Source organism: Trichechus manatus, unplaced genomic scaffold (assembly GCF_000243295.1).
Source record: "Trichechus manatus latirostris isolate Lorelei unplaced genomic scaffold, TriManLat1.0 scaffold00080, whole genome shotgun sequence".
Taxonomy (NCBI): Eukaryota; Metazoa; Chordata; class Mammalia; order Sirenia; family Trichechidae; genus Trichechus; species Trichechus manatus.
In genome coordinates this window covers 8,533,011-8,547,298 of record NW_004444016.1, presented here as the reverse complement: position 1 = coordinate 8,547,298, position 14,288 = coordinate 8,533,011, and the positions used below count along the sequence as shown (strand labels likewise).

At 41.1% G+C, this 14,288-nt stretch overlaps 1 protein-coding gene across 1 annotated transcript; it reads left to right on the top strand.

Moving 5' to 3' along the window:
• The first annotated feature begins 9,000 nt into the window (after positions 1-9,000).
• TAF7 (TATA-box binding protein associated factor 7) lies at positions 9,001-13,933 on the top strand. Its single transcript, XM_023735624.1, has one exon. The coding sequence runs from the start codon at positions 9,472-9,474 to the stop codon at positions 10,519-10,521; it is 1,050 nt and encodes a 349-aa protein (XP_023591392.1). The 5' UTR covers positions 9,001-9,471; the 3' UTR covers positions 10,522-13,933.
• Positions 13,934-14,288: the final 355 nt, after the last annotated feature.

The following is a 14,288-nucleotide window of genomic DNA, read 5'->3' as shown; positions in this document are numbered from 1 at the left end:
TCTACAATATAAATATAAAAAAGATAAACTATCATGCCTATTTAATTAAACTTGTCTAAATGCCACTAAACTGCAATACACGGTAAAAATCCAGTATTCCCAAGCTATGTGCTTTCCTCTTTTAGTATTCCAGGAGTGGTAGAGAGCGCTTGAATAACACAAAGAGAACAAAACCACCGCTTCACTTCTTCTGCAGTATAGCTTGACAACTTTACAATTTCCCAAGCTACATAATCCAGGACAGCTGCTCTTTGACTGAAGGGTGAAAAAATCAGAAGTAAAAATAAACTTTTAGAAAGTAAGCTAGACTCTTTTTAAATTGGATCATCCCATTTCCTTTCCATTGTGCTCTGAATATTTATCAGAAGCCCTGAACTTTTGAAGGTCGTGTTTTACTCAAAAGTAATCTATTTTAAATAAAGTAACACTGATGTTGTTAGGTGCCGTGGAGTCAGTTCTGACTCATAGCAACCCTATGTACAACAGAACAAAACACTCCTGGTCCTGCTCCATCCTCACAATCATTGCTATGTTTGAGCCCATTGTTGCAGCCACTGTGTCAATCCATCTCATTGAGAGTCATCCTCTTTTTCACTGACCCTCTACTTCACCAAGCATGATGTCTCTCTCCAGGGACTGGGCCCTCCTGATAACATGTCCAAAGTACATGAGATGAAGTCTTACCATGCTTGCTTCTAAGGAGCATTCTGGCTGTCCTTCTTCCAAGACAGGTTTGTTCATTCTTCTGGCAGTCCATGGTATATTCAATATTCTTCACCAACACCATAATTCAAAAGCATCAATTCTTCCTCGATCTTCCTTATTCATTGTCTGGCTTTCACATGCATATGAGGTGATGGAAAATGCCAAGGCTTGGGTCAGGGGAACCTTGGTCCTGAAAGTAACATTGGTCTCTTGAAATTTCACAGGAAAAAATCACATGAATATATAATTTAATCTTCAAATTTAAGAGACTGAAGAGGTAGTGATATTATTCCTCAAAGCTGAAAAGAAGGCCAGATTCTTACTTTTAGACGTGCTATTAGAATAACATGTATTCCACTATCATCACACTTAATATTTTCCCCAAAAGAAGTTTGTTTTCTTAAATAGCAGTATTTTTTAACTAGGAAGGCAGATACATTGTCTTCCTTCTTTTACCTATTGCAGTATTACTAAAAGATAGCGAATAAATGTCTCATTTATTTATCTTTACCTAAAAGTTAGAAAGGAATGCTCTCTGCTCTCCAGACTTTGTCATTTTCCAGAAAAAACAGGGCCAGATACTGGCAGTCAACCCAGGGACGCCATGACGGAGAAGGGCCAGGAAAATGAGGGAAGAAAGGAAATAATTAAAAGCCACAAGAACAGTTCTTAGAAGGAGAGTTTCTGTTCTTGTATAACGGCTTCTCAAAGACAGGTATATGGAGCCAAAGGATAGAAATTTAAAGATGCAGTGAACTCTTCCAATATTGCAAGGGGAGGACTCTTTAACAGGAGATACAACTATTCAAAGCATATATTAATAGGCATAGTCAAACTTTCCCCCCAAAGAAATTGTCCATGCTAATGAAGTAAATAAAAATACATAGAAGCTAGCAAGTAAACTTGTAGAACCACCCTCCTCCCCCCAACAACAAAAAAGCAGGATTGATTTATAAAAGGATGATACTTGGGAAATAAAAATGTTAAAACTCACACTGAAAGCTATATTTGACTCCAATGTAATATTTAAGGCTTCATTAGTGGCACTACAGCGAATATCCAGTTGAAAGACGTGTCTTGAGTCAGCCTGAAGAAATTAAGTTTGAAATATCTGAAGACACACACAGATTGTAGGAATGGGGCAAATTTCCCTCACGGTAGTGGGGGCAACTCCAGACTTGGAGCGGAGACCAGTCTGAAAGCAGCAACCCGCCCCTCCCCCCCCCCAGCCCCCACAAGGCTGGAGGAGCGTCGCAGGTGCAGGGCCATCGTCAGAGCGACGGAGAGAAGGAAGAGCACAAGGATCAAGGTCAAGACCAAAGAAAACTGCAGTTTGGCCTGTCGGTTGGAGGGTGAGGCTGGGTCGCTGAGGTCTCGCAGCAGCTCCTGCAAACTGTCGGCGAAAACCAGGTGCAGCGTGAAGGCTGCCGTGCCGCGTCTTTGTTGCCCTCAGCGACATAGTGCGCACCTCGCCCGTGCGTATCTCTAGGTTCAAAGGGCCAGGATTAGCTGGACGGCAGCACGTGGTAAACCAGGCGTTGAGCCCCAGTGTGAGGCCACCTGGGTGAGAGCTGCACTTTGTATGGCGCCGTGTTGAAGAGGACTGCGCCGTCGGGCTCCCTCCCCCGGTACAGCGTCCTTGCAGTGTTTCCAAGACTGTGGTCCATCATCATAGGCAGGCTCAGGATGACTCAGAGCCCCGTCGGACTTTGGTCAAGGACCCGCAGAGTCAGCTCAAAGGTAGCTGAGCAAACACCATCCCCCTCTGCGCTCGCCGACACGTAGGACGACAGTGCTGGTGGCGGCCACTATAAAGTAGGAGGCGCAGCCGTTGGGACCCAGATGTGACTCTAAGGCACTAAAATGTGCTATGGAGGCGCTGGGCGGACGCTGTCGGCTGCCTGAAACAAATAGGAGGCCTGTTGGAAAACGGGAGCTTTATTGTCGATGTGGGTGATGCGCAGGGTGATGCTCGTGCTGGAGGAGAAGGACAGCTTGCCCCTGTCGGTGGCTGTGATGATGATGACATTGTACTTCAGGGTCTGCTCCCAGTTTAGGATTCCATCCGTCAGTAATTTACAAAGAATTACACAGTAATTCTTGGAAATGAAATTGTTTGCCAGAGACATCTTTTCTCTCTACAATAATTTCCACCTTCCCATTGAAGCAGGTCTCTTGGTCCTGTTGTTTTGGTTATGGCAAGCACAGTTCTTAGTCCAGTATTGCTTCTGTTAGGACTAGACCCCCAGATGAAAGTCACTTGCACTGCATTATAGTTCTCAACCTTCATTTCAACCAGGATTCTGAAACAGACCCTCAAATTGCTTCCAATTTTCTCTTCCATGCTGTAACTGTCACTCTTCAAAATCAAGTATTGTGCTGTCATTAGTTGGACAGTAAACAGAATATATTCTATACGCCCTGTGAGATTGTGTGGGAAGTGTAGAACTCTGCATGAAGGACCTCACGTGGGTCAGTGGGGATCACCTGAAGAACACAAAGGAGGCGCAGGAGGGCAGGTTCTCCTGCAGGCTAATTCTCCTGTACACCTTGTGGTTCAACATTGCAGGACTGTCATTGGCATCTGAGACCTGTATCTTGCCCTGAGCCGTTCTGCCTTCCCCCTCCCACCACTAACGGGTGACAGCTCTGCTCCTCCCAGTCCTCCCAAGGTCTCTCCAGTAGGAATTCAGAGGATTTACTGCCTTGCTCGCCTTTACTTAGGGTGGGGAATGGTTATTGAAACTAATCTGATAAATTTGTAGAGAATTGCTGCCGGTGCCCCAATCTATCGGGGATTCAAGAGTAAACCTTCCTCCTATTAAGACGTTTTCCGGGATTTCCAAGACAAAATGTCTATACTAAAAATCATTAGTTATCATTTATATCTAGAATGAATACATCTATACGAAAAACATTTATAGGATTTTCAGTGACGGTTTCAAATTCGAGGGGCCTAGAGACTTCCTTTGGCACATCAACTCTATCTATTTTGCCATTCCCAGCCAAGCTCGTCCCTGCTCTTTCCGCTCGCGGTAAACAAAGGCTTCTCAGCACTCACCAGTAGGTTTCTGGACATCCAGCCCCAGATCTTAGGCGAGATTCCCCATCCTTGAGTCCTTGGCCATCTCTTCCAGAATCTCGTAGTGCATCTGCTACGTAGTGCACTAGGCAGAACAAAGACAGCAGGAAGGGACACAGTACTTCCTGACGCTCCGCGCGCCTTCTCAGATCGGAATACACCCGCTACAGTTGCTTCCGGATTACAAAGGTGCGCTGGAAAGGAAAGACAGAGCCTCAGTCGGGGTCATTTCCTGTCGTGACGTTCCTAAACAAGATATTTGGAACAGATTGCTGGAGGGAGAGCTTGCAGAGATCGTTTCTCAAGGGGATCGCCGCGTCAGCATCGCCAGTGGATTGCTTTGCTTTACTCTAGCCACCGATTGGCGGACGGCGGCACCCAGAGACCCAACATGGTATCTACCGCATGTTATTTCTGAACGTCCTTAAAGACTGTCAGGACTTATTTTAGAGTTATCAGCTCATTTAGTATAAAGGGTGCAAACAGTTATTTATTTTTTTTGCCAAAATGTTAATAAAACGGTCCACAAAACTGAAATAAAACATTGTCGTCGTAATATCTTAAAATTCACGTCAACTTAAAATAAGAATCCTTATGAAATTTTCCCTTCTGACATTTCCTTTTGAAGAAGTCAATATACTACCGAAGCTTCCTTTTCTTAAAAAAATGGGTTACTCAATAACTTTCCCATCGTGAAAAGAGTTCTACATTATAAAAAGAAATTCTATGATATAAAAAAGAAATTTTCATTATAAAAAAGGTAGAAAATACTGATAAAAAATTTAAATCACCAGTAGTTGCATTATATCATTACTGATATGACTGTTTGTATTTTGATATCTATCTACACTTTTTCAATACATATATTCTTTTATCATTCCAAAAACAATCAGTTCTTTAATGGATACTATTGGTTGCCCTCCCCTTTCCTCTTTTCTAATATTTCTTTTTTAGTTCAGGCTTCTACCCCCTACTTCCTAAGAGGAAGCTGAACCTATTAATAGCTTCATTAGATCCTGATAAATGTATGCCAATAATGGTAATTTTATTCCTTTTGCCAGTGCTTGGTTTAGGAATATAGACTTAAAATAATAAGCTTAGGGCTGGATTTCTCACCCTTGGTACTACCGGCATTTTCAACCAGATAATTCTTTGTTGTGGGGGCTGTCCTGTACTTTGTAGGATGTTTAGCAGTATTCCTGGCCTCTACTTACTAGATGCCAGAAACACACCCCCCCACAGGTTGTGACAACCAAAAATGTCTCCAAAAAAACCCAAACCAAACCTGTTGCCATTGAGTCGATTCCAACTCATAGTGACCCTATAAGACAGGGCAGAACTGCCCCATAGGGTTTCCAAGGGGCGCCTGGTTGATTCCAACTGCTGACCTTTTGGTTAACAGCCATAGCTCTTAACCACTACACCACCAGGGTTTCCAAAATGTGTCTAGACATTATCAAATGTACCCCTTCCCACGTTGAGAAGCAAAAGTTTAGGGTACCTAGTGACTATTATTGAGCTGGAGATAGATACATGGCCTAAACTGGTCCAATTAGATTGAAAGAAAAACTTTGGTCAGGGGAGAGCCACTCTCTTAACTTGCCATGGACAAGGAAGGAAATTTTCCAGTTACTGTTGGCAGTCACTTTAGGACCACTATGGTAGCCAGCCTTTGAAAGTTTACAGGCAGATGAGGGTGGAGCTGAAACAATAATGGAAAAAGTAGAAATAAATGTTAACTCTTCAAAATTAGGAAAAGAAAAAACAAATTGTGCAGGCAGTATTTATTTCTTGCCTAGAGCCAGCCATACTTCTAGGCCTGTGCAGTCCAATACAGTAGCCACAAGCCACATGTGGCCATCGATCACCTGACATGTGGCTAGTCCAAAATGAGATGTGCTGTTAAGTGGAAAATACACATGAGATTTTGAAGACTTAGTACAAAATAAGAATGTAAAATATATCATTAATAATTTTTATATTGATTACATGTTGAAATGATAATATTATATATGTAGGATTAAATAGATTACTAAAATTTATTTCACTTGTTTCTTTTTACCATTTTATTGTGGCTGCTAGAAAATTTCAAATCCCATATGTAGCATGTATCTGTGGCTCTCATTATATTTCTATTGGACAGTGCTGCCTATTTTCTGAGATAATAAATTTTCTTATTGTTTAAACTAGTGTACACTAGTTTTTTTTTTTTACCCCTATAGAGAGCTTCCTCCTTGATACAGGAGACTGTTGTACATATTTTTAGGTAACCTGATATTAAAAAAATATGGTGATATAGCAATAAATAAGCTTGCTTTTTTTGGGGGGGAGTGTTTGCTATTCCTCATCCTATAATTTCCTACCTACCAAATATAAGCAGGACTTCTCCCATCATCTGTAGTTGAAAGTTCATTGAAGGGAATTTTCAAACATATAGTATTAGCAGTAGCCTGACTGTCATACTCCTTTATCATAAGTGCCTTTATTAAAGGCTACACAGGAAGCCTTTGGAGGAATTGATACCACACTGAAGAACGTCTTGCTCTCCCCAAATTTTTGGTTCACTGGCATCACAGATATTCCATGGAACAACCACAGGATTGGTTCACTGGTATCACAGATATTCCACGGAACCACCACAGGAGGGTAATTCTTTCCATTTAGAGTCTGTGTTTTTCTGTCTAAATGGATTAAAAAAAAAAAACAGCTGGAGTTATCAATGGACATTAAGGTGATAGTAATGTAGGAGAGACCTTAGTTTTTAGGTCAATATAATTTTACCTCAAGTACAGCATGTAGAGGGTCAGTGAAAAAGAGGAAGACGCTCAGTGAGATGGATTGACACAGTGGTTGCAACAATGGGCTTGAACATGGTAATGGTTGTGAGGATGGCAAAGGATCAGGCAGTATTTTGTTCTGTTGTACATAGGGTTGCTATGAGTTGAAACTGATTCAACAGCACCTAACACAATAATATTGCATTAAGATCGTGTACTATACTCAAAAGTAGATACTATGCTTCAGGATGGAAGGGGCTAGGTACTTCAGGGAAATCCAGTTTATCTCTAATTATCTCCATCTTCCATTTAAAGGTTTACTAACTAAAATGCTTCCTAATTTTGGAAAATCAGAATGTGATAGAATTTATTTCAAGCTATTTTTGATGACAAGAATATTTGAGCATCACAAAACTAATAGGGAATTAAAATGCAAAATAATATTTGGATTATTGTCATGTGTAAGTATGACCTAATATTTTGTATGGATAAACAAAGCATTATGAAGAAGTCAGCATGTTAAATTCTTGTATCTGTAAAATCAGGTATAACTGAGGGACAAGCACATTGAAAAAATTTCATCACAAAAGAGGAAATAGATCATCCTGGAAATTAAGCATGAGTAAACTAACATTCTTGAACATATTGTAGGACAAAGAGAGATAATGTGCAGTCATCTGGAAGGGCATAATCTCTCCTTCCAAATTAGCATTAAAAAATCAAACTGGTACCAGGCCATTTTAATTTCTTCCCATGATGCAATAACATAGTCTACACAAAAGAGGACATATTCACGCAAACTATTAGTAAATCTCCCCCGCCTCATAACAATTGGCAGTCTCATTTGCTAGACAGAAAAACATAACCTTATATATTAGAAATATATATAAAGTGGCTCTATATCATTTAAAGGTGACACAGAATCTATTTTCTCTCACAAATTATTATAGGATTAAGCCTATATTTATGTTCTTTCTAGATGGTCAATTGAATTATTCAGTTAGCAAAATTTTTTGTGTCTATCTCCCGTGTTCTGGAACTAGGCACTGGGACACAAAGAACTAGATAGAAAAGGTCCCTAACGATGATGGAGCTTTTAGTCTGGGGTGGAGAAAATTAAGATATACATAAATAAAGCAATTTCGGAATAGTTGATGCAAGTTTAAGAGTGTTCTTTTAAATTAAGAAAGTTATCTTAAGGATAGGAAATTAAATTATAAATCATCTTGATGCTTTACCAAACTGATCCTATTTAAAAAACAAATGAAAATGAGTACGAATAACTGGAAACTGTTACATAGTTACACCAAAATACTATAAATAGATGTTGATAAATACCTGACTTTCCGTAGAAGAGACAGGCAGCAAAGAGCAAAACAGTAGAGGTGAAGTGAAAAAAATTCCAAAGTGATTTCCAGAAGCATTAAAATATTACTGGTGAGAGGCAGGGAATACTACTTCAATTATACTCTAACAGACCATCTATCTACCAGACAATTCTGTCCTAAATGAACAATGCCTTCAGAAGAACACTTATTTCTCTGTTTACATTTATATCTACGTCAAGCACATTAAAAGGAAAAATCACCCCTGTTCCTCTGAAATCCTTCAAAATAGAAATAGATCCAGAGATCATGGGTTCTCTGGGCATTTTCAAAATCAACAAAATGTAGACATTGAATTATTTGGTGGGCAGCATTGTCCTCCTCATTGCCCTGATTTGGGTACTTTAAAACCCACTGCATGGTTAGTTATAAATTCTTGTACTGGCTCCGATGGGATATTCTCGGGGACGGGGAGGAATTCGAGCTGTTTCCAGAAGCAAATACGCTTCCCGCACAGACGCGGTTATCTCCAGGAATCACCTGGAAGCCTAGACGCTGTCCGGCTCCAAAGCGATACGGTAAAAGCCCCGGCTTAACAGGGAAGGGAGGAAAGAAAGGCGGATCTGTGTCTTTCTTGGAACCGTTGTCTATAAATATTTTCAAACCAATAGCTCTTTATGAAACATTGTCATTTTCATCCCATTAATGCCTCATTCTCACGACAATCTTTTCACGCCGGGCAGCATAACTGCGCCTGCGTGCGCTTGGGCGGCCCGCACTTCCGCTTGGGCCGTGCTGTCACTCACAGCCGCTTCCCGCCCGCATCGTGACGTAGCGCTTTCTTCTCCGCTAGTTCTGCAGCTGTGGATAAACGCCTGCTGAGCTTCTCTGCTGCCGAGCTGCCGGGTCAGGCTCTCGGAGTTGCGGTCTTGGCGAGCTTTTGCGCTGCCCATCCTGGGGTCTTTCGTTGGTAATCAGCAGCGGATCACTTTGCCAAGCGCCAGAAAGAACAAAGGAATCGAGGAGGCTCTCGGCTCCCAGCCCCCTTGCTCCGAGCGGCTTTTCTTCCGTCTGCTTCTCTCCGGAGAAACTGCATTTATGATCGTCACTGGATTGTAAGTACTCGAGGCGAAGAAAGCTCACTGCCCCCTCTTTTTGAATATCTTTGTTCCGGGAGAGTTTGTGGATTGGGAGTGTCTGCTGGGCCTTATTTTCCGTGCGGAAAAATCATTCCGTAGGAACCGCCATTTGCTTTCCTGCTTGCCTGCTCTCTCTGCGTTGTCCGGTAGCGGCACCTACAGGTTGGAACTTGACATTGCATCTAATTGATTTAAATGAAAGTAACTGAATAAGCGAATGTGTCAGTAACGACTGGTATTCAGTCACAGCATATTTAGAGAAAAGACCTGGGGTTTAATTCAGAATTAAAATAAAACACGCTTAGCTGCGGTTCTGCTAAGAACTCTTTGTAATTAAGGATTTCAGTTCATTACAAAGTGGCCTTTCTAACTGTTGCGATAATTGGAATTTTATAGTGAAGCAAGTTCTTTTCAGAGGAGAAGTGAGTCACAGAGAAATAAAGATGAGTAAGAGCAAAGATGACGCTCCTCATGAGCTGGAGAGCCAGTTTATCTTACGCCTACCTCCGGAATATGCGTCGACTGTGAGGCGGGCAGTACAGTCTGGCCATGTCAACCTGAAAGACAGACTGACAATTGAGTTACACCCTGATGGTCGTCATGGAATTGTCAGAGTGGACCGGGTTCCATTGGCCTCAAAGTTGGTAGATCTGCCCTGCGTTATGGAAAGCTTGAAAACTATTGATAAAAAAACTTTTTACAAGACAGCTGATATCTGTCAGATGCTTGTAGCCACAGTTGATGGTGATCTCTATCCTCCTGTGGAAGAGCCAGTTGCTACTGCTGATCCCAAAGCAAGCAAGAAAAAGGATAAGGACAAAGAGAAAAAGTTTGTCTGGAACCACGGAATTACTCTGCCTCTGAAAAATGTCCGAAAGAGAAGGTTCAGGAAGACAGCGAAGAAGAAGTATATTGAATCTCCAGATGTGGAAAAGGAAGTGAAGCGGTTGCTGAGTACAGATGCAGAAGCTGTCAGTACTCGTTGGGAAATAATTGCTGAAGATGAAACAAAAGAGACAGAAAATCAGGGCCTTGATATCGCCTCTCCAGGAATGTCTGGGCACAGGCAGGGTCATGACTCATTGGAACATGATGAACTTCGAGAGATATTCAATGACCTCAGCAGCAGCAGTGAAGATGAAGATGAGACACAGCATCAAGATGAAGAAGATATAAACATCATTGACACCGAGGAAGATCTGGAGAGACAGCTACAGGACAAGCTAAATGAATCAGATGAACAGCACCAAGAAAATGAAGGAACCAATCAGCTGGTTATGGGAATTCAGAAACAAATTGATAACATGAAAGGCAAGCTGCAGGAGACCCAGGACAGGGCAAAACGACAGGAGGATCTCATCATGAAAGTGGAGAACCTGGCTCTGAAGAACAGATTTCAGGCAGTGCTGGATGAACTCAAACAAAAGGAAGACCGAGAAAAGGAACAGCTCAGCTCTTTGCAAGCGGAGCTAGAATCACTCTTAGAGAAGTAAGAAGAGCTTTGATACTTACTTTGTCTTTAGACAGGCCATTAAAAGAAAAACCTTGGACTGGATATTATGATCTTGCAATAGTCCCCATTCCCTCCACTACCTTCTATTGAATCTATCCCATTTTAAATCATTTGGCTAGGTGTTTATCTTGTAGGAAATAGGATTGTATAAGCATAAAAATGTAGGAAAGTTGTAGGATTAGTGGAGTGAACGATTTCAACCTTAATAATTACAGCTTCACTGCAGGTCTTTGCTGTTGTTTCTCTGTTTGCCAGAAGCTGTTATTGCTGCTTTATGGTGCCTTCTGAGATCAATAAGAGCCTAGCCTAGAGGCAGTGAAGCTAGTTTGCAAATTTTTCCCTGTGCAATAGTTATTTTCCCCCTGTTCAAAGCAATCATTTCCATCTGTAGAGATGCAAATTATTTTATGAAGTTGTTTCTTACACAATAAAAGCAGCTAATTTTCACTGCATAATGTGTCTTGTTCTTTTATCGGTAGTGGGAGTCAGATCCTCTCGTGGGGTGTTTTCTTGGTGGGGTTTAATGGCTGAGTAGTTTGATCCCTTTTTGCAGCTAAAGCAGCAGCTATGTTGTGTTTTAGGTAAAAGAACACAGTAGGGGCAAAGAAACTGGGAAATGTCATATTTGCATTGAATTAAAGTTCCAATTCTATTTCATTTGGAGATCAGGGAACTCTAGGTACAGAACCTTCCTAAACTACATTTTTGTAGGTTAAGGTTTATTTGTACCTTTTTTAAAGTACTAAACTCATTTGCTTAAAATGTTTGAAAGTAATGACAAGTGCAGATCAGTAAAGCTACTGGTTTGAATTAAAATTATATTTCTAAATATTTTCCATTTAATTCCTGTAGTCATTTAGTCTGAGAACTGAGGTGATTTATCCATGTCAGTTCATCAAAATTACTAATAAGGGAAGTCAGTATCATAGTCTGATATTTCAAAATTTCTTAAACATAGTTTTCATGGTGTTTTAAACTTTCCATGTTCTAAAGATGATCTAATGCCTCACATGAGCTAGTTTTGAAAAATCAGTCATTGATAAAATTTACCAAATGCAGAGTTGCATGCAATTAATTTCTGATAGATTGGTTTATAAAAAAAGCTTTGGTTTGAAAATACCAGCCTCATGAAGCAAACATTTAAAGCCCACTTTAATTTTGTATTGAAGAGGAAACAGTAGTGGTGAATTTTTTTTTTTTTTTAAAAACAGTTCCTCAGACCTTAAGTCTACAATCATAAATACTGATATTTGGAGACTTCACTTTTTTCTTACCAAAATATTTTCACAATTCTCAGATTTCAGTACAGACTCTGGAGGTTTAAACAAAGATTCCCTTAATGTCTAGGCTTTGGACTATTTCTCGAAGTTTGCAAATAAGAGGTAAGTTTTCTTAACACATTAGGGTGGTAGGCAACAAATTCCGTTCTAGTACATCTAGGCATTTTGCTACGTTTATAAGATTGACACCTGTAAAATGGTGGTAGTACCATCAGAACCTGTCTTTATGGGGAATGATGACCAAGATCAGCCCAAAGTCGATTCCTGTGAGGTAGAAGTCAGACATACCTCCATTTTCCAACGTTTTTACCAATTCTGATACTAGCCATCCCTGCCTTGGCACTCTACATCTCTGCTGGGTTTGATAATCTGTTGCAATGGCCACGCAGAACTCACAGACATAGTTAAAGCTAAACAGTTTATTAAGGACAACTTGGCATCAGGATTAACAGGCTACAAGTCGGGATCAGAATCAGGAAGCATGTAGGCAAAGCTTGGAAGGCGCCCCCAAAGTGAACAGCACGTCTGTCCCATCTTCAGTGCAGGGTAGCTCTCTCAGCAACTATCGGCCATGCAAGCAAGCAGACCCTTCTCTCTGCCATGCATGCCCCATGTCAGCCATGCAGACCTCCTCTTGACACCCTGAGGACAGGCTTCTTGGCCCTGTCAGGACAGGCCTCTTGGCCTTCAGCCTCCCTGCTGTCACCACTGACTCTGCCACAGGGCCCCTTCTGGGCCAGTCACTGCTGGCTCTGCCACAGGGCCCCTTCCAGACCTGTCACTGCTGGCTCTGCCACAGGGCCCCTTCCTGGCCTCTCGCTATCTTTAGTGTTGCAGCCCTTGACCCATGTTACAGCTCTTTTAGGAGGTTCCTTGTTTCCTGTTTCTCTGCTGCTTCTCTATCCTTTCTTCTGCTGCTGTCTGCCCACCTCTGTGGGATTGTTATATATAAGCAAACTCATTAATTTCAAGGCATGGCCCTCCCACCAGGGCCACAAACTGACCAGTCTCCTCTCGTTAGGCCACAGACACATCATTTGCAGAGTAGGCCATAGTCACTTCATTTGCATAAGTATACTGACCAGTCCTTAGGCTGCAGTCCAGGGCTAGATAAAAAGTATCAAACAATAAGTTGTTTATAGCTTACTCAGTAAATATTAACCTGGACAAAAGTAAGAAACTCCGTGGGGTAGAAAACTAGGGCAAAAGTAACTCCTCAGGACTTGGGGGAAAAATCCCTCAAGCAGTTTTTCCAAAGAACCAAGGCATAAGGCCACATAAAGGAACTAATTTCACAGCACCTGAAAAGTCACCACCGTATTTGGCTTTACATAAATCATTTATCAAAATAATTCTTACCAAGATCTCAACACCATTAATGCCTCAGTTCCATCTGTGGCAGAAAGGACAGGTGTTCGATACACTAACAAAATGGCCTAGTAATCTCATCTACTGTGTTTCAATTATTAACTCTATGCTGATGAGTCTCAAATCCATAATTCTAAGCCTGATTTCTTTCCTGAGCTTCAGATTTAGTATATTCTATTAATATTGAGTGTACTGGAAACACTCACTTAGAAATACCCCTCAGGCAACTCAACTCTGAATGTCTGAAATCAAACTTACTAGCTCTTCCATTCCTTGAAAACCTGCTTTTCCTCCTATTTTATTACTGACGGAAAAAAATGACACTACCACTCACCCCAGTTACTGCAGCTAGAAACTTAACCCATACTTTTGACTTCTGCATTTCCCTCACTACTTTGATCCTACTGATCCTATATCCTAAATAGCTCTTCAATCACTCTGCTTTATCCCCACTACACTGCCCTAGTTAAGCTGTTACTATCTCTTGCCTAGCAAATGACAATAGTTTCCTAACTTCTCTGTGTGTTTGTCTACATAAAAAATATATTACATACTATACACACACATACACATATATATAGATATACATATATGTACGTATGTAATTTTTTTCACCATCCAATTTGTTTTTTGACTGCCACCAAAGTGATCTTTCGAAATGATTTGATCATGTCATTTCTCATGCTTAAAACCCTTCAGTGGTACATCATTGCTCTCAGGATTAAGCTTCTGTTTCTTAAAAAAGATGTACAAGATTATAAGTGCTCCATTTACCTTTTCAGTTCCCGTCTCATCACATTCCCTCGCTATATGTTCAATCCATTCTGATATTATTTACATATTTTCAGGAAGTTTAATTACTCTTCTTCACTAGGCCTTACCAGTTGTTACCAGTTGCTGCTCAGTCAATTCTGACTCATGTCAACCCCATGTGTGTTATAGTAGAACTGTGCTGCATAGGGTTTTCAGTGGTTGATTTTTGGGAGCAGATGGCCAGGCCTTTCTTCTAAGGTGCCTCTGGGTGGACTCAAACCTCCAACTTTTCAGCTGGCAGCTGGGTGCATTAACCATTTGCACCACCCAGCGACTGAGTGGGCCT

Coding starts and splice junctions, on each gene's coding strand:
- TAF7 (XM_023735624.1), top strand. CDS start 9,472: ATGAGTAAGAGCAAAGATGACGCTCCTCATGAGCTGGAGAGCCAGTTT.